Source organism: Ptychodera flava, chromosome 16 (genome assembly GCF_041260155.1).
Source record: "Ptychodera flava strain L36383 chromosome 16, AS_Pfla_20210202, whole genome shotgun sequence".
Taxonomy (NCBI): Eukaryota; Metazoa; Hemichordata; class Enteropneusta; family Ptychoderidae; genus Ptychodera; species Ptychodera flava.
Genome location: NC_091943.1, coordinates 14,017,614 through 14,040,815, shown reverse-complemented (window position 1 = coordinate 14,040,815; position 23,202 = coordinate 14,017,614). Strand labels below are relative to the sequence as shown.

The window sequence follows — 23,202 nt, the reverse complement described above, 5'->3', positions numbered from 1 at the left end:
ATAAATTCCAAAACGTTCTGCACTTGTCGGAAGGGTCACTGTAGTCTAGGTCACTATGATTACTACATTGTTCACAACAAGCCGTCTTTTTGTTGACACAACAAATTGGCCGGCGCAGTTTCATGTGATCCGTGCTTACTTTTATGAGTGTGAGAAAGACCCTGTATGGGGTTTGTATTCCACAACAGTTCCTGCAAGCGTTGTTGTGAGGTTTTTGTCTCATATCAAATTAGTCCATGTTTTAGTTCAACAGTATTTTCGAGTCCCCCAATGTAATCTTATTATTTTCAGGTCATCCTTCATTTCTCTCCCACCATCACTTGTTTATTAACGCCGGCGATGTGGCGAAATTGTTACTGCTGATATGTAACACTGCAACAGAAACGTACGTTGTCAGAGTCCACCAACGAAGCCAATTTACTGAATTATTGCCATATAAATATATGCGCTTGGCGGAATAAATTTAAATCCTTAAAATTCAAGTGTGTTTGCTCGTTAATTTATTTTTTTTATTAAATGTATATTTATTTCGTCTTTCATAAGTCTTTACAGTTCATAATGACATAATTACATTCTTTGAAAAATACTAAGCAGAATATCAATTTTTTGAGCTTACGCTCTCAGATACAGCTCATTTGTTTACATCATTATTGAAGAAAAAGTTCTGTGAATATTACTGACATGATACTTATAAATAGACTATTTTGCAACCAAAATAATAGAATTTACAATTTTTTTAATTTTCTTTGTTTTCAAAGTTATTCCTCTATAACAGTTTCAAAATCTAGAGTAACCCTACTTTCTACAACATCACGTATTATATTTTCTGTCATCTCCCAAATATTTCTGGCCACAATACCATCCCAAAATCTGTGTCTTAGTGTATCTACTTCACGACAATGCGTACACAATGGAGCTTCAATTTTTTCCATTGAAATAATCTGAGATTTGTTGGTACTCGTCGTATGGTAATTTTCCAGTGAAAGCTATGTAACTTGTCTCTGGTGTGACTGTTTTCGCTAATAACCATACATTCTTTCATTAAATACACATTTACACTCTCTGTTCCACATTTGAATTGCATTTGTATTCGTTAAGAAGTCTTCTAACAACAATTTATAGACAATTTTTGTTGAAAGTTTTGAAATGTCGATTTCTTCACTTCCCTTACTTAAAATAAAAGTATGCAATATGTGATCTACCACTGGTACAAAAAGTCTGTACAAGGAATTCCACAACAATGTCTTTTGTTATCTCTTTTGCTTTTCGATCTCATGTTAAACCATACTTTCAGACAATCGGTATAAAACCCAAACAGCATGTTAGTGATCTCGTTAATTTATAATACCATAGCCATTATTCAATGCCACGGTGTGAAGAGACCAGACGAGGTCGAAGTACGCGCGCAGCACAAATGATACCGATATTTGATAGCACACTCTTATTAAATATTAAAATCCACGACTAAAATTAGCGCAAGTCCTTCTACTAAGCATTGAACTGATCATTCCGTTCGATGAATACCAAGAGAGACAACATATAATTTCACGTAGTCCACGTTCTGTGCAAAATAAACCGACTTTACTGTTTCAACACGGTACACTCGAAGTCTTGAAGGTAAGATAACATCTGATCTAGAGCACCTTGATATTTTTATGTGTTTCAGACCCAACACTCGTTTAGGGAATACTTGTTACGGGTTGTATTTTTAGCGTCGATGAAGGTTATCAAGTTACTCTTTCTTAATTAACCATTATGTTGTTAGAACTGTATTTCATCTTTTAACGAAATATGTAGTACATCTTATTAGCACTATTGTCGACATGTTCACTTGGATGGGTTTGCAAAGTAACGCAGCGTCGAGAGGGGACGTATTCTCGAATAGTTCACTCAATTATCGGCGTTGATTTCTGATTCTCTTTAAAGTCACCATACAAGTCGGTTCTCATGGAGACTCAGGGAGCGTTGAGTTACTAAAGCGCGGGGGTGGACCGGCACAGTTTTCTTGCGCCAAATCAAAATAATATGACCCTCTACCCGAACAGACGAAAACGTTTGATTACACCCAACTTAGAAATTGATGATAAAAACCTGATGACCCCGCTCGCCATTTCTAGAGTAGGCGTTGATTTGATGTTTCGTTATAATTTTTGTGCCTTTCGTAAAATCTAACCGTACAGTAACTCTAACTTTTGACAATGTTTCCGATATTTTTGTTACATGTGTCAACCGCAGTCTTCGTCTATTTCCTACAGCATTATGAAAAATCCAGTATTTAGTTCATCAATGCAGCTTGTCAGTATGTCATATGCATTGTTATCGTGGAAAATTAAATTAAAGCATGCAATTAATTTGATCATCAACACATATAAAGGCCATACATATAAAGTCAGTGTCAACGGGGTAAGCCTAATTCAAGCGCCACTGGCCGCGTGCCACATGCCGCTATTCACGATTCATGTTCTGCAGTTGAAGCTAGAAACAGATGCATTTTCGATCCTATTTACTTTATCGACCTACATCTAGACACTGATAAATCACCATTCGGGCTTCAACGGCGCCTTCTATACACATGAAGTGGCGAACTGCGATATGTATGTCCTACATTTTGAGGCACAGGTTATTGCACTAAGGGACCGAATCTAAATTACTGGAAGGGAGGCCGGGGTTTTCCAAATGACGTAAAATAGTGTCCCTTCAAAAGCGTTTGCAAGGAAAAACAGTGACCCTCCAAAATTTCCATGTGCAACAAACAGTGACCCTCAATCTATGTGTCACAATCCCAGTCCATGTGAATAATACTTAGACCTTTTCTCTTGCGGCCATCTCGGATTTGAATACGAACATTGATCTCACTTGCATAATATTATATGGGGCTCAGCCCTTGGTGTCGCGCCAGACGTTGAGATTAAAAAAGTTATTTGTATTGATTCATGATTAGTTATCGTAAAGGATAAAATATAATTAGGGCCAAATTGTTACTTTCTCTTTACGTTTGTACCACTATGACCGGTTCACCCTCTGATGAAAACAGTTCACGTACACGATTTCAGACCCTGTAGGTATAGATTTTCTGTAATTTGTAATAAAATTCGACATAATTGGCAATTTTTACTATGATACCTACTAGTGTGTTTATCACTAACGTTGCATCACTACTACTAGTGTGTTTATCACTAACGTTGCAATAGTAGCTGTACCGCCTAACTTCCGATATTGTAAGCTAAAAACCAGCGTTACGTCTAAAAACGGGCAAATTTTACACCAAGTTATTGACACAGAGGGCATCTTTGCGATTGTTCCGTTCATATGCACGACAGCTTTCTCTTTTCTTCTATTTTTAGGCGTGATAGTAACAATATTTTTATCAGCGACAGGATGGATAATAATAATTACTCGCTAATAAAAAATATATTTAATTAATGGCATGTTAATAAAATAATAGCGAGCACGTTTTGTATTTGTTTATTTACGAGCACTCAAAAAAACATGGCGGCGCCAGTCGTGTACACTTCCGGTTACTCGCATAGTATATTATGAATATGCGCATGCGTAGTCAATAAGCCGCTGGCGCGACTATAAATTGATCAATTAAAAATTTGTTCTCTGACTTTGAAGATCATATGGCCAGGTTGCTACATTGCACACGTCAAAGTCTTAAGCCATGTCAATTTGAGAAAATGATTTTTAAAGTATTATTTTCAGAGTTTTCTATGACTTTTTACCTGACCTACAGCTCTGCAACTAAGGTATGACTATATCTTATCATTGAGGTCGGGTATCGATTTAACGATTGTTTGTACATGGGACCAAATACACACCTAAATTTCAGGGTTGCTGTTAAACTTTGCCCCTCATATCATCCTGTAACTCATTAAATATGCGCATATCTAATCACGGGCTACCAAATAAAGCTTCAGGTCTGATTTTAGGTGGATAATTGTTCTTATGGAAGGAAAAATTGCTACAAAAATATCACGTGACCAGATGACTGTTGACCTCGACTCACAAATATGCATATATAAATCAGTAACTACGAATACTTCATCATTCATAAGATGAATGATTTTGTGGAATGAAATCCCTTTTCGCACCTTTTCGCACTCTATCGTTATACCTCATTGACTATGAGGATGTCCAATTCTAGGCTTGCCCACCTGCACACAGATATCTCGAAACCCAGCCATTGCTTCTATGAGGCTATATTCTTGAAATTATACAGGAAAGAGCATGAACCGTGCTAAATCCAGACATTATCCCCTGAGCATATTAAACTCTGACAGGCATGTGTACTTTCCTTACAGAAACGCCGGCCCTCCCTCCCTGGAATTTCTGTATAGTTCCTTACTGTAGAATTCGTAAACACACATATCGCAGGTCATCACTTCACGCGCAGAGAAAGGGTCATGTTATGTTTTTTGTCTAAGTAAACTGTCAGATTTATCTTTTTTGCGTTCTGATTTTATTTTTTTATTTTGCGAACTACTGAATCTGAAAAAGTTTTGTCCCTAAATTTTTGCTTTGGGAATTTTTTCCTGTTTGTGACCACCCTTCCCGTGATCTAATGGTCCATCCCTAATTGGCACTGTTTTTCTATATAACATGGTGTTTACCTCAACAAGTCTGTTGTATTGTCTTAGACTGATAAGAAATCCAGTAAACGCAGCATGCAGCTCCTCCACTGAGTAAACTGATACGCCAATATTGGAAAGCTTTCAAAAAGAAAGAATGCAATATTGTGGAGTGTAAAACATGATATGTTGTAGTCATTTTGTTTCCTGTCCCACCCTTGGTATTTGAATTATAACTACAACAAATTGTGTTTATTTCCAATGAACTGGTTAGTAGTCGCAATGGTTCTAGTAAAGGCATGAGTTTACACAGTGGAGAAGCTGCCTGCTGAGTTTGGTGGATTCCTTATAAAACAGACTCTTGTTCAGATAAACGCCAGGTCACAGAGCAAACTGTTTAGCCAAGTTGCTGGGTAATTACCTAATTTCGTGTGTCAATACTCAGACTTCAACTGTAAATGGGGACAGGTGCATTCGTAATAATCGATACACCAACAGAAGCCAAATATCTAGTCCAAGAGCTGGAGCCATTAGCACAGAAATTTTGAACAGTTGTATTATAGTATAGCTTCAAACTTGCTTTAGTGTGGCTTATGCATCAAACGCTCTTTTTTTCTTATGTTCTCTATAAAAATATTAACATAAGACATGCCTTAGCGATATACTACAGTGCGTTTTGTGAAGTATGTAAATGCACTTAGGAATACCTCTTGAATTAAGGTCTGGCATTTGATGGATATTCGAACGAAACGCGTTAACAAAAGCTACTGGCTATATGGTGATGATTTCAATTCGTGATGTATTGAGCATACAGATGCGTAACGGATACAGCTACTTTATTTAAGGTAGTATGCACCTCGAAAGTGAAAGACTTAAACTTTTGCTCTAACTTTCCTCAAGGGATCTTTCAATCATTCTCTTTCAAAATCAAGAATAAAAATAGGGGATCACCGTGCAAATTTTGGTACTTGAGAAACAAATTACCCAAGATTTACCGATATTAGAAATTCAAAATGGCCGCCATCCCTGTGTTAACTCTATGGAGAAAAATCAAAATTTTCGAATTTCGAAAAACTAAGCCGGTGAAAAGTTTTCTTTCACCAAGAGCTGTAAAATGAACCCCCACATGTGGTATATCAGAAGAGAATTGTTAAAGTTTGAGAGTCCGAATGTCTGTCTCCGAGGTGCGTTCTACCTTAACAATATAGGTTCACGAGAAGTCTTCTTTATCGTCACTTGCAATATTTCCTTGAGGGAAAACCTGATGAATGATCAGAATGCCACGTAACAGATGTGCCATTAAGTGTCAAGACTGACCCAAAGCTGTCACCTCAATGTATAATTAAGTGTAATTTTGTTTGCTTATTTAATTAGATTTCCTTTCGTGACAGTCTCGATATGTGAGTTTTAAAATTGGATTGTAATTTGAATTGGCGGTTGAATGCATCAGATCATTACCAGGAAAAGGAGCGGAAAAGGCTGGCCGCTTGATATCACGACAGAACGCACCACGTTGTGTTTCCTTTATATGCTGATAAACAAAGTGACAGTTCAACCGGTCTCCAAGTTTCAAATGATATCAATATCACTTGAAAATTGGAGACCGAGTGAATAGCCATTACACGGTCTTGCTATGGTTTTGGGCGTGTTCCCGCTCTCCCTTTAGGACTTCAATAGCTGTAGTTGGATATTCTATCTGTGAAACAGTGCTTTATTACAATTATTTAGAAAAATAGCGCAGTGTTTTCGAACATGTTATGCTGACAAAATATTTCACAGAAGGCTTTGCCGTCTGGTATCAAAACGATAATGGCAATGGGTGACTTTCCTTTAAGTTTTGCAATGCTTGAAATAAATGTTCTCGAAGGCTTTGTAATCGTATAAACATCGCATCAAACAGACCTTTGACGGTGAATCGTCACTATTGCCTGCACTATCGATTTGAAATGGCATTGTGTGATATGTTAAAAAAGAAAAAGAAGTTGACATAAAGTGCCATAAGTGTCATGAAGTCCGAAGCCCTTAATTTAATTCTGCATTCCAATATTCAAGATAGCAAACACGAACATCTGACTAAATGAATTTTAAACATGAGAGAAAAAATCAAACCGAGAATGAATGGTACATTTTGTTTTTATTTCTGGTCATAAAATATACTGTATCCACCGTACAGTGAAGGAATAAGGGTGGACGCGCTGACTGACCGTGAACATTTATTTAATAGGCGAGTGTGAGACGAAATTAAAAAATTTACTGAGCTCGCCTTTCCGTTTCCTCTTACAAAAGTCTATAAACAAACGTTATTGGTAAATATGGAGAGCAGTGTGCCTTTTGTAACAACAACAGGTAAATACACCCCATTTTGCGAGCACATTGCTTTCAAGACACGGCAAATATGGCAACGCTTTCAGTTCAAAATTCAAGATGTTGATTGGAAAGTGTATCAAACGTGTTGTCGAGAATGAATTGATGTGTATACAAATTATAAAAAAATGCGAATACGCAGGAAACATGACACAACATGGTGGGATACGTTTGTGAATGTGGTATTTTCTGCAAACGTCAATGATTCGTTTCTTTTTTGTTGTGTCCTTTTTTCTTAAAAAACTTGATTTGTGAAACAGGCAATTCTCAAGAAAAAAGTAAAATAGAATAATTTGCTTTGAAGTGATGAAGTGCAGAATTATGAAAGACTACATGACAATTTGGGGAAAATATAATGTGTTAGTCGTTTAGCTCTTAACGTAGTTCGCGCCTCGAAAGTGAAAGACTTAAACTTTTGCTCAAACTTTCATTTAGGAATCTTTCAACCATTCTCCTTCAAAATCAAGAATAAAAATTGGCGGTCACCGTGCACATTTTGACACTAGGGAAACAAATAACTCAAGATTTTCCGATATTTAAAATTCAAAAAGGCCGCCATCGCTGCTTTAACTGTATGGAGAAAAATAAAATTTTCGAATTTCGATAATTAAACCGGTGAAACGTTTTCTTACACCAACAAGAGCTTTAAAATGAATCCCCTACTAGAATTATATCAGAAACGAAATGTAAAAGTATGAGAGTCCAAAATTGTGTCCTCGAGGCGCGTTCTACCTTAAATATTGGAGAGACTAATTGATCAGGATTTGAATGTCTTACTTCAAAATGAGTAATTATTATTGTGAGTGATGTTTGATATTCGAACTCATGAAGAAAAGATAAGTTGATCAAGGTTAATTGTATTCGTAGGTGGTTTTAACTGATTAGCTGCACGAAACGACATTTTTAAGGATAAAAGGCAGAACAGGAAAAGGGAAATGATGCCATGTATTTCAAACGGGAAGTTACTGGACCGTGGGCGCACAATAGGGGGATTACTGCTGATGCAGCCATTTGAATACACTGGGAGGAATTTTTGAATCCCTTTGGCCGTATAATAAATTTGAATAATCACGATGGGCACTTTCGTGACATATGCCAAAAAGACGTCAAATGGTTGAAACATTTTCGTTCTTCGACAAAAGAGGAACATTTTTTCAGTTTTGTTAGACTCAAGTTTAGTTGCTACACATTCAAAGATATCATATGCAAGATTCAAGACAATGAACGCCTGAAACATGGCAAAATTATGGAATTTTAGGACCAAATACGGCATGTCCGATTAGTAACGTGGCATTTTAATTTTGCATAGATTTACGATAATCCGACTTTTATTGGGGAAGTTCGTGTTTAACTCACAGAGTTTTTAATTTCTGAAAATCAGTGAGATGGTGTAATTATTATTATTATTATTATACTTTGACTCACTATTGATGATAATAGTATCCAATTAAAAAATAAAGCGGACAGTAAATAGCAACTTTCTATTATCAAAGAGGGTTCAATTCCTTTTGTGAAAGATGAACTATAGAAAATATCTACGTGTAAACTACAGAATCAAATCTTATTATCTCGAGTTTGCAACCGCTCAAAGTATGTGTCCCATGATTTCTATTGAATTTATTTATTTATTATTTATTTATTATTTATTTATTGTTTATCTATTTATTTGTGTGTTTGTTTCCGTGTGTTTGTTTCTTTGTTTGTTTTGTTAATCAATAATTTGTTTTTCATGAATGAATTTGTTGAAAAGATGAAGACCTTGATTTTAATTTAATTGAATTGAAGCTGAAAGAAGCATAGCAGGAGCCGTTATTTTGTAATTTCGAAAACAAGACTTAGAAATAATAATTGTTTACAAACCAACATGTCATAATTGTTACATCTCTAGCAAGCTCACGTTCTGTAGAAGTCGATATGTGCATAAATATTGAGATGAACAAAAACGGGGTCATCCAATACTAACCAGATTATTCGTTATGTATTTTGGCTCATAAACCTACACCTTGCTAAGGACATCCCTTGAGCATGAATAAAAAGAAGCCTTAAATTAGTTATTTGAATAATTTATGATGTTTCCGGTAATTCATATTGCGCAGTTATAAAATATTCTGTTTCAATTCTTCGTAGTACCCAACCACCCAATGCTTCAGGTAAAGTACACTTCACAAAACGCCACTCTGTTTCTCTGAAAAAAAAATGGATAGGTTTTGCACAGTATCAGATGGTAGTAATCCGACCGAAATGTTATAAAAAAACGTTTGAAGACTTTTTGTTGGATAGTATAAAATTTCCATATCATGCAGTTTTGAATCCAGGATTGTAGAACCAAGGGACCTTTGGCCCCTTGCCATTAGAATTATTACATTGGTTTCATTATTGTACAAGTTAGCAGGATGTTTTCATTGATTAAAAAGATAAAAAAGAGCAATTCGAAGCAAAAACATTGAAAGTATCATTAATTTTTTTCTTTCAAGTCACCAAATCCAGAAACAGACTGATCGATCTTTTTAAAACTTATTGTTTATTTTCACAGCAGATAAGGAAACGGGCATTTTCATTCCGTATTTCCAATGTTCGCCATCTTGGATCCGTTGATCTTCACTCTGTAACAAAAAAGGATTGTAGTTAATATTTTGTAAATATGCGTTCCTTTTGGCATCTAATGTTATCATATTTAAAACGGTACGAATATTTCCATGGCCTCGCTCAAGTATGGATTAATCAGTCAATGTCGTGTCGACTCGGTCCCATAATATATACATATCCCTTTAAGTTAAACTTTGGCTCAAAGGTACAAGTAACCTGCAGCCTGGGTATCGTTTACGCACTCAGAGTTAAAGTTAAATTTAACAATCATTCCAATCAACGGCATTGACAAGACAACAAACTTTCTGCTGGTCTAATACTGAGGTTGATCGTTACGTGCGCCATGGGTATCCACAGCAATGAGGTCATGCATTGACTCGACACACAGACACTTGAATTTTGTGACTGTGACATGACAGACTTTAGGTCTCCGTTTTAACAGTAACAGAAAATGTCTCACCTCAAATGAAATAAAATCTAGTCAATAGCAAAACGAAAAGGCAAGTATGTTCCTCTACACTAACGAATGTCTATAGCTTTGCTGGTGTCATTCCTACCTCCCTTCGTGTACACGGTTTTGATGGCTGTGCAATGCTTTCTTAGGGAGGGTACCAAGTGTCCAATGGGCACAACGTGTCCAATTGGCAAAAAAGTATCCAAATTCGGCTAACAATAAACATTTACCTATCAATCACTTTACCAATAGAAACAGTATTGTACCAACGTTTGTAATATCAACTTGTTTAAATGGTCCTTTAAAAACGATATGTGTGCATGAGGTCACGTCGCCAAGTCTTTTATACCTTAACACTTTTCATAAGCGCCTACAGGCCGCCTCGACAATTTGTTTGCGAGTCCTTTGAAGATATTGCGCGTCAATAATGCAAGGCCACGTCCTAAATTCAACACTGCTCATGGGGTATATTGGTTCTTGAGAGGGAACTTTTAAAATACTTTATGGCATTCACTTTGAAAGTTAGGAGTTTATTGGTGTTATACCTCTGGTGTTGTTCTGTTGACCCAAGGAAACTGACGAAACGCCGAGAAGGCGACTACAGCGAGGAACAGGAAAGCAGTGCAATGAAAGAAGTTCATCGGTCAACTCTTACTTTAATGGTTGGCCAATATCACTGTTAATAATGATGTTTGAAGACTTGTTAACGAGGCAGATTAATCGACAGTTACTTTGCCGTGCAGTGAGAATACTCTTGATGCTACAAATACTGTACATCCATTTTATAACAATTATTGTGTTGCAAAGTTTACGCAGACGTGTTTTCTCTCTCTCTCTCTCTCTCTCTCTCTCTCTCTCTCTCTCTCTCTCTCTCTCTCTCTCTCTCTCTCTCTCTCTCTCAGAAATGACGAGTTCTATTCCAACAATAACACAGTTAACGCCAACTCCGTCAACAGAGATAGATAATTACACCGATGATGCCAATGAACGTTACGTACTCGATACAATAGATGACAGTGTGGTCAAAATATTGACAGTAATATTCAGTGTCGGTGTTGGATTGTCTGTGGTGGAGAACATCGTGGTCGTTTTGGTTTTAACACATGCTAAGAAGAAGGGGAAAAAATCTTTTAATCCTTTGATCTTCAACCTCGCGATTTCTGATTGGACTCTGAGCCTTGTGTGCCTACCGTTTCTGTTTAAGAGCACTGTCATGGGAGAGTGGATATTTGGTTTCGTCATGTGTAAACTGGTCTCCTACTTACATACGGTAAGTGTACATCTATCTTATTTCAAGCCCTTGCTGTAGAAACGATTTATGTTTTATTGTTGGTAAGTTATATTTTGTGTTATATGCATTTTTGTTGTTTTAAATTTTGTTTATTCTTAAAAATTGGAGGTGAGACTTTTTATGGAATTAATGGGTACTGTGGTTTTTCTCAACATTTTCATTTCGCGTCGTTTCATCTCGTCTCGCTTCATCTCGTTTCATCTGGTCTTATGTGCACACAGCTCGTTCCATGTTTTGGTGTCGACTGATGTTAATATTAGCGAGTGTTCATTATGTCTGCCTGAGGATCCTTGTGTGTTGTTTTATGCAAAAAGGAGTTTTTCAACAGTACCGTAAAAGCGTTGTTCCATGATACAATAGATATGAACAAACGATAACATAAACTCATTAAATAATAGTGTTAATATAGCTTGGAGGTGATCATGCGCGGTATATTTAGTATTTTACAAGACAGATCAAACATCTCCGTCGAGAATCAGAGTCTTCGTGTTGATCAGCCTTCATTTCATTGGATCAGGATGTCTCAAAATTCATTATTTATAACTGACACACAGTAAAACCACTCAGAATCGTCATGTCACCTCTGTGTATTATAACAAGGTTTTTGTGTCCAAAGTTACTGACTTTCTGCTCGGTGGTGTTGCTCTTCTATTTGCATATAGCCCAGTATTACAACTGTCGTTTTCCGCATCATCTGATACTTGAAGTGCGAAAATTTGGCATCCCATTGTGCATAATGTATTAATAAACATCCTCCCAGTATGTAGATTCAGAAATGTTGAATCATTAACTGCTAATAATATCAATGTTGCTCGGATTGCACTCCATAAATATTCGTTGCGATGCTTTACCTTATTCTGCATTGCATTGCAAAGCTTTAAAGTGTCCTTCCCTTTGTTTGAATTGCTCTTTTGATTTTGCCGGACAACTACGTCTTCCTAAGCAGACAGCAAATGTCATCTTTTGCTACGCCATGTACAAATGCAATGTGACTGTTTGTCTGATAAGTTTGAGAGCTTGCCTTTAGGAACGAGAATGCGTTCAGCAATTTCATGTTATTTCAGAGAAATTGTATGACCATCATTCATTGCAATAAAACTACGTGCGGTTGTAGTCTGAGAATAAATGTGGCCATGTTCAAAATCTGATGAGACAATTAACCATACTAAATATTTAATAACATTTAATGCTTATATTTAATTCTCCTTACAGGCATCCGAGATTGTCAGCATCTTCACATTGGTAGCCATATGCATAGAGCGATATCGAGCAATAATGTATCCTTTGCTAACAAAAGCGAAGGCTAAGAAAATGCGCAGGATTATTGCTATCATCCTCATCTGGGTTGCAGCCCTTGTCATCTGCTGCCCCTACCCTATCTCAAACCAACTGAATTATTACCCCCTTGTTGAGAACAGAACCATTGCTTTGTGTACCAATAGTTGGCAAATGGTTGGTGGTGTTGACGGTAGAAAAGTATACATGTGGATCGTCTTTCTGCTGATGTACATTGGACCCCTTGTCACACTCGGAATTTGTTACTTGCGCGCTGTTGCCAGGCTGTGGTTGCACAAGTTACCTGGGTCCGGTGACGAGAAAATGAAAGCACGATCCAATCGAAAGGTATATTCTAAACACCATGCCATGATTACTTATTTCTCTTGTAGAATATCCTACCTTGTCAGTTAAACTGAAGCCGACACTTTCTAATCAGGAAGGAGACACATACATTGTAGATGTGCTTCAATCTGCACCTGATCATACAAACCAGTATTACAATGAAAGTAAACTAAAAAGCGCTTTCAAGCTAATAAAAATAAAAACAAAAGCATCTTTGCATTTGGACGCTCTCTTCTTCCCAGTATGGGGATGTTTCTATCCGGCATTGCTGACTTATTTAAACTGGATCCACATGTACATGTGTATGTCACAGTGTGGAAAAGCTAATCTGGGATTCCAGCAGTAGATGACAGGTTCTAACAGATGTTCTGAAAGCCTCCATGCAATTGAGTTGAAGCTTCTGTATTACCACAGAGTATGCCTAAAAATGATTTGCAAGCACTTCTCTTCATTATTGCCGTAAGGAGTAAATTTTTAACGTAAATATCCATCAGCCAGATAAATCAGCCTTTTACATGCGTCAGCAAATATTCTTGCAAATTATGAACATTTTTGACATCTTGCGTATTCTGAAAATGCAATTAAAATTTATCACTGCGGGACGAACGTATGCCTGAATGTTTCGTATTCCGCGAAGCATATATTCTACCTGAGAGCGCTTTCGGCCGGTTGCTAGTGACGACAGCGAACATTGTATCAATTTATTTTCAATAGAATATCGATCGACATCTGCTGGCGTACGGGCTCATGTGTCGAGGTCAAATCATTAATATGTCCACATAGCCCGTATATATTGACTTAGCTAGCATAAAATCAACTTATCCGTTGGTTTCTTGTACTTAGATTGAATCGTCGACACTTTTTTACAGTTTTGGCGATGCGTTCACATTTTGGCGCTCTTTGCAAGTTTGGCGCCATTGTGAGCTGAATATGACCTGCGAGTGAGCACGACAACAATGTATCAATTTCCGATAAAAGGATATCGATCGATAACGTTCACTGCACGGTTACAGTGGAGAGTCTGCGCCCGTTCGCCTCCGTTCTGTGTTTTTTTTTCAAATTTACTGGAATTTTCATCGTTGATTTTCGCCAAAATTTGGTATAAATTACAACAACATGACATGCATTTGGTCTGTACATCTTACAAGACGCATACTGATAAAAATGCGTCAATTTAAGGCCCGTGTTCTGCATATGTACACGCCGTCAGCTCGCCAAATCATTGACGGCAACAGTATATTTCAGTGATCGGAATAAATAAAATTCAAATAAAACAATTTTCGTGAAGAAATTCAAAAATCTAAAACGATAGGAATTGTGTATATTAATCAAAGGATCACCATGTCAATTTTCATCATTATTCGTTCAAAATTGAGGAATTTGAACCGACGAGAAGTGTGCAATCTGTTCGGTATATTACACGCTATTGTTTTCTACGGGAAATCAAGCTTATTCGCCGCGTCGTAAAATGAAAAATATATCTGAAAAAACCCATTGGTTTAACTTTTCATTTCGCCGTAATTTCTTACGATATTTGAAATAGCACATCTCATGAAGGTTAACTAAAACTCTATCGTTTTACTTTTTTGATTTTCCCTCTTATTTTTATGAAATGACGAGTTAACGATCGTTTGGCTGTTGACTGTGTTTTCACCTATTTTTGCATATGAATAATTATCACATATGTATTTTCATAATTCCTTCATGAAATTATTGCCAAAATATCATAATGGAAAGGTCAACATGTGAGGAAATTGAATCTGCAACTCTTCCATCAATATTAAGCTGTGCAGCGTGGAAATTTTGCGAAATTTAATACATAGCGTCAAAGGCGGATTTGACTCACTGTACGCGTACACGACGTATGTGCGGCGAAAAAGTGACACGCTAATATGAAACAAAATGGGGGGCCTTTGGCCCCGCAGTGTATTCTTTTAAAAATATTGATTTTTTTAACACTTTGATAAAACCAAGAATATGGCAGAATAAGTAATAGTGAAATTGTCCAATCATTTGATAGCTAGCATGATTGAGGTAGCCCTTACACTAGTTCAACTATGTAGCAAAAAATGTAGCAGCCAGGGCTGAGTCTACACTAGTTACAGTAGTTAAGCAGTTACAACAGCTCCGTATGGCCAATTCCGTGAGCGGCCTATCTGTGCCAGTGATACCCACTGGGCTAATATTTTACAGTGACAAATATTACTGAACGTCATAAAGTTAAAAAGAGATCAACACTGCAGCTGAAAATTATACCCTTCATAGCACTAATAAAGACAAGTAAGCAGGTGGCAAGATTGCTGAACAGTGGTAAATGGCAATGTACTAACAGTGCCCGTCTTGGCCTTTTTTTGGCAATAATCTCATACCAATACCCGGGTCGAAGAGCTGACTGTGCACTGGTTGAACTTGATTAAACAATATTCAACCTCTACAATGACAGGATTCTTGACAAATTGTATCACAAGCTTCATTGGTTATTACCATGTACAAAGTTAAGAACATAGAGGGAGTTTGATCTAATGGTTAATTGTCTTGCCATCAGGACACACACAGCTGAGACAGATACTATAAACATTGACATTAATGAGGGCAAGGAAGACATATTGTTCTTTTGGTTTGCCTATGGTTGCCTTCCTTGCCGCTGGTCTTATTACTACCAAAAATGTTAAATAGGGAGGAATATATATTTTGCACACTAATATAGAAGATAGAAAATGGTGGTGCCCCAGATTAGCAAGGTGAACAAACGACTGGGGAAGTTCAAGCATAGCCTGACAGGCTGATAGGTACAACTACTTGACAACTTACTGTTCAACATAGCCCGGTCATTGAACCACTCTTTTTAAGGGTAGGGATTTTGCCGGGCGGTTTGACTATGATTTGTTTGCTAGGTGACTCAATGCCGTACGTTGTTAGTTCGAATCCGATCGAAAACCTACTGATTTACCAAAGCATGTAAAACAAGTCAGGTTGTGGCCAGGAAGGTATTGGCATAGCACAATGGCCTGAGAAATTATCAGGTCAGAGAAAAGGCTGACGAAGGTTACAGGAAGGCGTCCCATGTACCAGGTGACCTTTAAAAAACATGCGTACTTTAAAAAAACAACTATACTGAGGCGTCTCATGAAAGCAGCAGATGCTTTATGATTGAAGACAGCGAAGTCGTAGCTCCGATCCCTACAGACGACTGGGAGGAACTTAGTTTGACAGATGACAACCGTCGACCATGTGTGGAAGCCAATGAAACAGGTTAATGCCAAAGCCAAATTTTGCAGTTTATTATACCCCATCTTCTGTTCCAAAGAAACGGATGGTTATTTATATACGTGATGGACTTGCTATAGACAAGGTTATACTGTCGGAATATTATAAGTACATTGATATGAAGACAACAAAATGTTTAGTGACAAGAATCCATCAAAGCTTGTAAGAAGTTGAACAAATATTATTGGTTTTTGCATCTAACTAGAGTATTGTAGGCTATGAAGGGTAAACTGGAATGTTAAGTTCCCTATGGCAAATTAAGATGTTTGGTGATTATAGGTTGTACACCAGTCTTCTTAATTTTGTCAAAGAATGTCAGAAGATGATTTTTTCAAACGAGTGGAATTTATTTATGTTTTTTCAGAATAAACATGACGAACTTTTGTTAGGGCATTGAGTGCTTCAATTAATCCGTGATATTGGAAATAGGTTTATATTCCATGTATATATGGTAATGTATATGTCGAAACATGAGCTTCTCTGGCTAGTTTAGCTTAGTGTTAGACAAGTGACATCACGAGAGTGGCCCTACTACTGTACCGGCATAAGTAGCGTAATTAGGGCCTTACAAATGTTGTTCAGTCATTGGAGGCACACTTTTTAGAGTTAATTAACATTCAACGGGTCAGAACAGGTTTTGGTCAGCTATTCAGGAGCAGGACATATCCCTCTATTCTAAGAAGAAGCACGATAATTTCCAAAATTAGTCTTCGCTGTAAGCAAGAAAACTTAGAGCCTTGAGAACCTCCGCATAAATTGACGCTATTCATCTGCCGGGTGTATTTCTAACTTAGCTGCGATGTGACCGTCGAGTTTCCTTTTGCGATTTTTTCAATGATACTTCCTTCGTGTTTGTTAATGATACCTAGAAATATCTTTGTTAAACTTCCTTTCGGGATAATATTTATCTGCTGAAAAACGTTCCCTGTAACAATGGCTCAAATAAGTGCAGCTAGCTGCCAGTTGAAGAATCCTGTTTTAGATATAGTTTTCGTAAGTGTCCCACTTCTGTCTTTAGCAATATCATCGACAATAGTCAATGAAGTTTAGTCGACTTCATTATAAAGTAGGCTCATTTCCTTTAATGTCTTAAACTGTGTTTTTCTTCATTAAAAAAAATAAATTAAGTTCAAAAAAATAAATTAAGCTTTATTCACCGTAATAAATCGCATTTTAGGCATAGTGATTCTTGGTCTGTGGTCCCTCCATTGTCAATTGCACGTCTACCTTTGAGAAAACCCCTAATGCGAGAAGTTAATGTTAATGGGCCTGTGCGATGTATATGTTAGATATGCCTGTTACCAATCTTTTACCTGCCAACAGGTCACTTAAAGTCCCCTTTGTTCAGTTACGTTTTTATACAGCCTTTTAGCTCTATGAAACACCTTCTCTAGATTGCAGAATAGCTTGTAATCGTAGTTTTGTTCAACACTCATCAACTTCACTGCTGGCAGCTTTCTTTGCTTGTTGTGTTTCCTGCCTTGGCGATTAAATTAGGGGGAGTGAAAACAGTACTTTAAAGGTAGTGTCATCCAGAATTTCTTAGCACCTTGTTCAATATTTCGGTACTAGTTGTCACAACCCAAGAAGTATTTCTCCCCATTGCTTCAAAATACATGTATTCAGAAACATGGGAACCTAAATGAAGATTTATGCCACAGTTGAATTAACTCGTAGTTGGTAAATTTGCAGTGTCTTCCAGGGAAACTAGTCACCCCTCCCCCCTCCAGAAATTAAATGATTGTAGATGGCCTCAAAATTAATATCACTGTCAAACATTTGTACCTATCCCCTCCTTTGTGAAACTATATTTTAATAAAAAAATATAAATTTATTCTTACCACCTCATAAACTCTTGCAATCACCAAAGTAATCGTAAATGCGGTAAAATTATATATATATATATATATATATATATATATATATATATATATATATATATATATATATATATATATATATATATATTACTTATTTCGTTGGAAAATCTTATGTTGTGCTACATATGACCATCCGATATTGATGTCAATATCATCGCTTTTCTTCGGCTTCTGTCGCACTAAGAGTTTCAGTTATAATGTTCCAGTATGGCTACTGTACAACAAATTGAAAAACAATTTAAGCATACCTCCTATTCTTATCGCTTTTATCGTCATCTCAAAATCTCTGAAATCTTGAAGTGCCATTTGATGAACCGCCTTCAGTTCCAGTGTATAAGACCATTGTTGGTACACAAAATGGTCAGGTGGACCATCATTGCTCATTCTCTCAGCTTTATCAACACTCAACAGGTCTTTCAAATCATCTAGTGCTATGTCTCGAACCCAGTTGAGTTTATATGTATCAGAACGTCCACGGTATATGAGATTGTAAGATTTTCCAGCATATTTTTTTTTACACTTATCAACGTCTCCAAAATCTTAAAAATCATACAGATATGCATGTTGGACTGGTTTAAACTGGCCGGCTGTCCAAGACTTGAACATTGTCCCCTGATCTTCTACCAGGTCAATTGCAATATTCCCTGAGCTCAAGCAGACAGATAGGGGAGGTTATATTTTAATAGTTATGACACAAATAACGGTTTCCATCTGTTAACATATACCACTTGACTACTGTTAAGTGTGTTATGATTAATTATTACACCTCACTCATTCAGCGTGCACTGCCATTGGTTAAACACGACTCACGTGACATGTAAAAGAACGTGATGATGCCCTCTGCGAATGTGATGATGCCCTCTGCGAACTTGATGATGCCCTCTGCATTTGATATTACATGGATGACGTCATTTTACTTACTGCGCATCCTTTCTGCGCAAAACAAATTGTCGTTCGCTTGTTGTACTTTGCAGTTGGCAACTTATGGCTGCGAAACGTCATGCAGAGCTGTCACCGGCACAGTTAGACGGTATTTTGATGCAAGTAAACAGCAAACGAACGAAAATGGCAACAAGGAATGCAATTTTTGTGTTCAGCGACTATGCAAGCAACAAATTTGGATACGCCACCGAGGAGATCGGCAAACTTTAGCGGCAACCCTAGACTCGGCACTGACAACATTTTACGCTGAGGTCCGGACTCTGAAGGCGAACTGTACTCGAAGAAGTCTTTGTGTTTTTGTTTCTTTGCATGTTTGCTTGTTCGGTGTAATAAAAATAATAACACATGAGAGCTTGGGCAAGATCACGATTTTTTGCCTGCCCTCGGGCTCGCCTACGGCTCGGGCATCATCAGTATTTCGATCATGACCACCATCCCTTGGGCAGGCAATAAATCGTGATCTTGCCCTCGCTCTCATGTGCTATTATTTAAATATGTTTGCGTAGATTTATACTGTTAAAAGTATGACGTATGTATAGCTGAAAATGTGGTTTATCTAGTTGAAGGAAGTTCACTTCCTCAATCTGTTGCTAAATTGCATTTAGATCAGAAAAAACTTAATAAAAAAATTTATCTCCAGAATATGCACAACTGATTGCCTTTTATAATTACCAACGATTAACACAGCCTTACTCACTGATATTACTTTTTCTATTTCAGGCAATAACCAGCATCCTGTTTGCTGTGATCATGTTCGCCATTTGTTGGCTTCCTATACACCTTTTCAGAATGGTGGCACTCACCCACAGAACAGATTTCTTAGGCACTCACCCAATGGCAATCAATATAATAAGAGCCTGCGGATACATTTGTTGATTATATCAGATGCCGTGTTCAATCCTATCATATATGTTTTCATCAGTAAGAATTTCCGGGTAAATAATGCATGCATCATTGTATATTCAAGTATACATTTCTGATATAGCTCAAATGATATCTATTTGGCATATCTAAGAATCATGTTGAATGTTTGTTAAAAACTAGATAAAGTAATATCAATTGGCTGTGCACCTTGCAATTCTCTCTACACATATTGGTTTATATCAAAACCGGTTGAGGCAAATATATACTGTTACATAGTAATTAGCTTCTTTCAATCATTTTGAAATACCACTTTCAGATAAATCCTCAAAACAAATTCATTGACGATGCCGAAAGCAAATCTTAAATGCTGTTGTGTTTTATTAGAAATTAGTGTATTGAGATAACATCTCAGTGACGATGGGAGGATGTAGGGAAGCCAGGCTTACCTTGTCCTAAGGCCTCAATTTCATTTGAGAGAAATGACAATCCAATGATTCCTTTCCATATTCAATTCCAACCTGCAATAAGACAGGTGTACAAAAATATTTGTATTAATTTAATGGTACAGGCAATTCCACTTTTGAGACTTTGCCCACGAAAGAGTGTAAAATATGACATTATGTCCTATAATTATCGTCTGATGCTCCTTTCTCAAATTTCTTTCCATGTTACTTGCATAATCGATCTGTGTCCTGACAGGACCGGAAAATGTGATCACGTTTCACTACATAGGAAGTTTTATTAAGAATACTTTACCTGACACCCTCTAATGTCAGCATGTTTATTCTCTTCCTTTCCCAGAGTGACTTCTATCGCATATGCTTCTCTTGTCGACGATTACTAAAGCGACTGGACAGGCAACCAACCATGGACAGCCGAAATCGTGAGGAACGTCGTCGTGTCATCGAGAGCCTATCCACCGACAAAACTAAATTACATCACTCTCAATTGGAAACCATGGTCCCAAAGACAGAAGCAACGACCATGTAACAATGTATAAGTCCCTCGAACATTGCTATAAAAATTTTGTTAGAACTTGGCACAACATTAATTTACTGTGGGTGTCAATGTTCAATTTTTGCGTGATACAATTCAATATAGAAATTTTGTCGAGTATTTTTTATTCCCATTACACAGACTTACGTATGCCGATTTTGCTAAATTTTGGCTTTAACTAAATGCGAAATAAAATAATATGTTTATTATATTATAGATGCAACTATATTCTTAAGAAAGCCGTCTAAGTAATTGTTTCCCTGTCTAGCGTCACCATGAAAATATCTGAACGGTTTATTGAAATTATAGTAAAATTATCAGTATCGTACATTTTTGGCAATTATTATCATTTTAGTTAATATCTTATTCTTAGACACCACTGTCGTAATTGGAAAACGAGTTGGAAATTAATATCTAACACCAGTGGACTGTTAAAATGTGTTTCACAGAGATTTACATGCTTCGTTCATTTTTCCCTTTTTTAAAAGTAGTTAAAATTTTCATTTAAAACATTTGTAAAATTGTTTTAGTGTAACACATTTAATTGTTCATTTATTCTTTGATACTTTTCTTTACGAAGGATTTAAACCAAGGTAAAAAATTTCATGTGGTAAATATAGATGTCAATTTATTCAACGATTAAACGTATATGTCTGTCTTATGGTGATTTGTTACGCTATTTTCATTAGCAGTACCTTCAGTTAGACATTTCTGAACTGATTTTGTTCCAATTAGGGTAAGGTAATTTGCCAGGGCATATCACTTTGCATGTTAATTTTTATGATAAAGTATATTATGGTTACCTACGGGTAACTTTACTTCACAGTTTTTGTGTCCAGGGCATCAATCATGTATTCGTTTTACGATGCTGGTCAATCTGTCGAAGTGTTCTCCTTTCCTTGGGAGTTTTTCGCATTTTTGCAGAAGACTCAGACGGAAAATGCACCTTCGGAAAAAAGATATTCAAACTTTTACAATTCTTTTCTACAGCTTGTTAAGTTTCGTTTTGAAGGTTCTGAAGTAGATGTAGTTTCACCTTATTAGTTTTGTTACAGTAAAAACAAATTCCAATGAAGTTAACAGATGGCGATCAATTTCAATTTTAAATACTAGTATCTGTAAATGCTCATCTACTACCAAAACTTTAACGATGACCACCCATTTATGTTATTTTTGTTAAGAGAATGGTCGAAAGTTAAGAAAGGTTTTCGTAATGATTAAATCCTTTCAATTTGAGGAACGTGATGCATTAAAGGTGTTGTTACTATGTGCTATTATGTGCATGTACTCACTATAATTGTATTTTGTATTACTGTTGCGACTTAGAATTGGCGAGGAGTGTGCCATTTTTATTACACTATAAACTGAACAAGATATGAACTGAATATGCTCACGTGTTTTACAACAGATTCATTAATAGTAGTATGCTTCACAGAACAATGAGATATATGTTATCACTATATGTAGCAGGTTTTTTCAACTTCGCACAGTACTCTTAGAGTGTAATCACTAATTACAAAACAGTATTTAATATGCAAATGAGCTGTTAATTAACTTGCACTGCTCAATGCTTTATAGGACAATTAGATATCCATCAGATCAACATTTGTAGCACGTTTTATTTAATTTGATGCTGTAATTTTAGAGTAATGTCACTAATTACAAAGTTCATTAAATATGCAAATAAACCCTAAATTAACTAAACACTGTTCAATGATTCATAGCACAATTAAATATTTATCAAATCAATATCTGTAGCACTTCTCATAAAATTTTGGTGCCGAAATTTCAGAGTTATATACCTAGTAACAAAAGTTTATTAAATATGCAAATGAACCCTTAATCAACTTTACACTACTAGATGCTTTACAATACAGTTAGATATCTGTCGTATCAGTATGTGAAGCAGTTTTCATCACATTTGATGCAGTTATTTCGGAGTTATATGACTAATTATAAGACTTCATGAAATATGCAAAAGAGCTAATTATTAACTTGACAATGCTCGATGCTTCTCAGTACAATTTTATATTTATCACATCAACATCTGTAGTAAGTTTCATCAAATTTAACGCTGTAATTTTGGAGTAATATCATTAGTTACAAATTTCATTAAATATGCAAATGAATCCTTAATTAACTTCCCCACAAATTAAATGCTCTACACCACAATTAGATGTCTGTCGGATCAGTATCTGCAGCAGATTTCATCACATTTGGTGCAGTTATTTTTGAGTTATATCACTAATTACAAAACTTCATAAAATATGCAAATGACCTATTTGTTAACTTGACACTGCCAAATGTTTCTTAGTACAATTAGATATTATCAAAACAATATCTGTACCAAATGTCACTGACTTAGGT

General features: G+C 36.4%; 1 protein-coding gene across 1 annotated transcript; it reads left to right on the top strand.

Annotated features, from left to right (window-relative positions):
• Window positions 1-1,506: 1,506 nt before the first annotated feature.
• Window positions 1,507-22,537, top strand: LOC139114068 (galanin receptor 2b-like). The gene is made up of 5 exons (XM_070675571.1): window positions 1,507-1,617; window positions 10,878-11,245; window positions 12,479-12,889; window positions 19,696-19,910; window positions 20,641-22,537. The coding sequence occupies exons 2-4, from the start codon at window positions 10,880-10,882 to the stop codon at window positions 19,849-19,851; spliced, it is 933 nt and encodes a 310-aa protein (XP_070531672.1). The 5' UTR covers window positions 1,507-1,617; window positions 10,878-10,879; the 3' UTR covers window positions 19,852-19,910; window positions 20,641-22,537.
• Window positions 22,538-23,202: the final 665 nt, after the last annotated feature.

What these genes read in the sequence shown, in the direction of transcription:
- LOC139114068 (XM_070675571.1), top strand. Translation starts at nt 10,880, where the DNA reads ATGACGAGTTCTATTCCAACAATAACACAGTTAACGCCAACTCCGTCA. An exon ending in TGGTCTCCTACTTACATACG is followed by an intron (nt 11,246 to 12,478) that starts GTAAGTGTACAT and finishes TTCTCCTTACAG; the next exon opens with GCATCCGAGATTGTCAGCAT. An exon ending in AAGCACGATCCAATCGAAAG is followed by an intron (nt 12,890 to 19,695) that starts GTATATTCTAAA and finishes TTTCTATTTCAG; the next exon opens with GCAATAACCAGCATCCTGTT.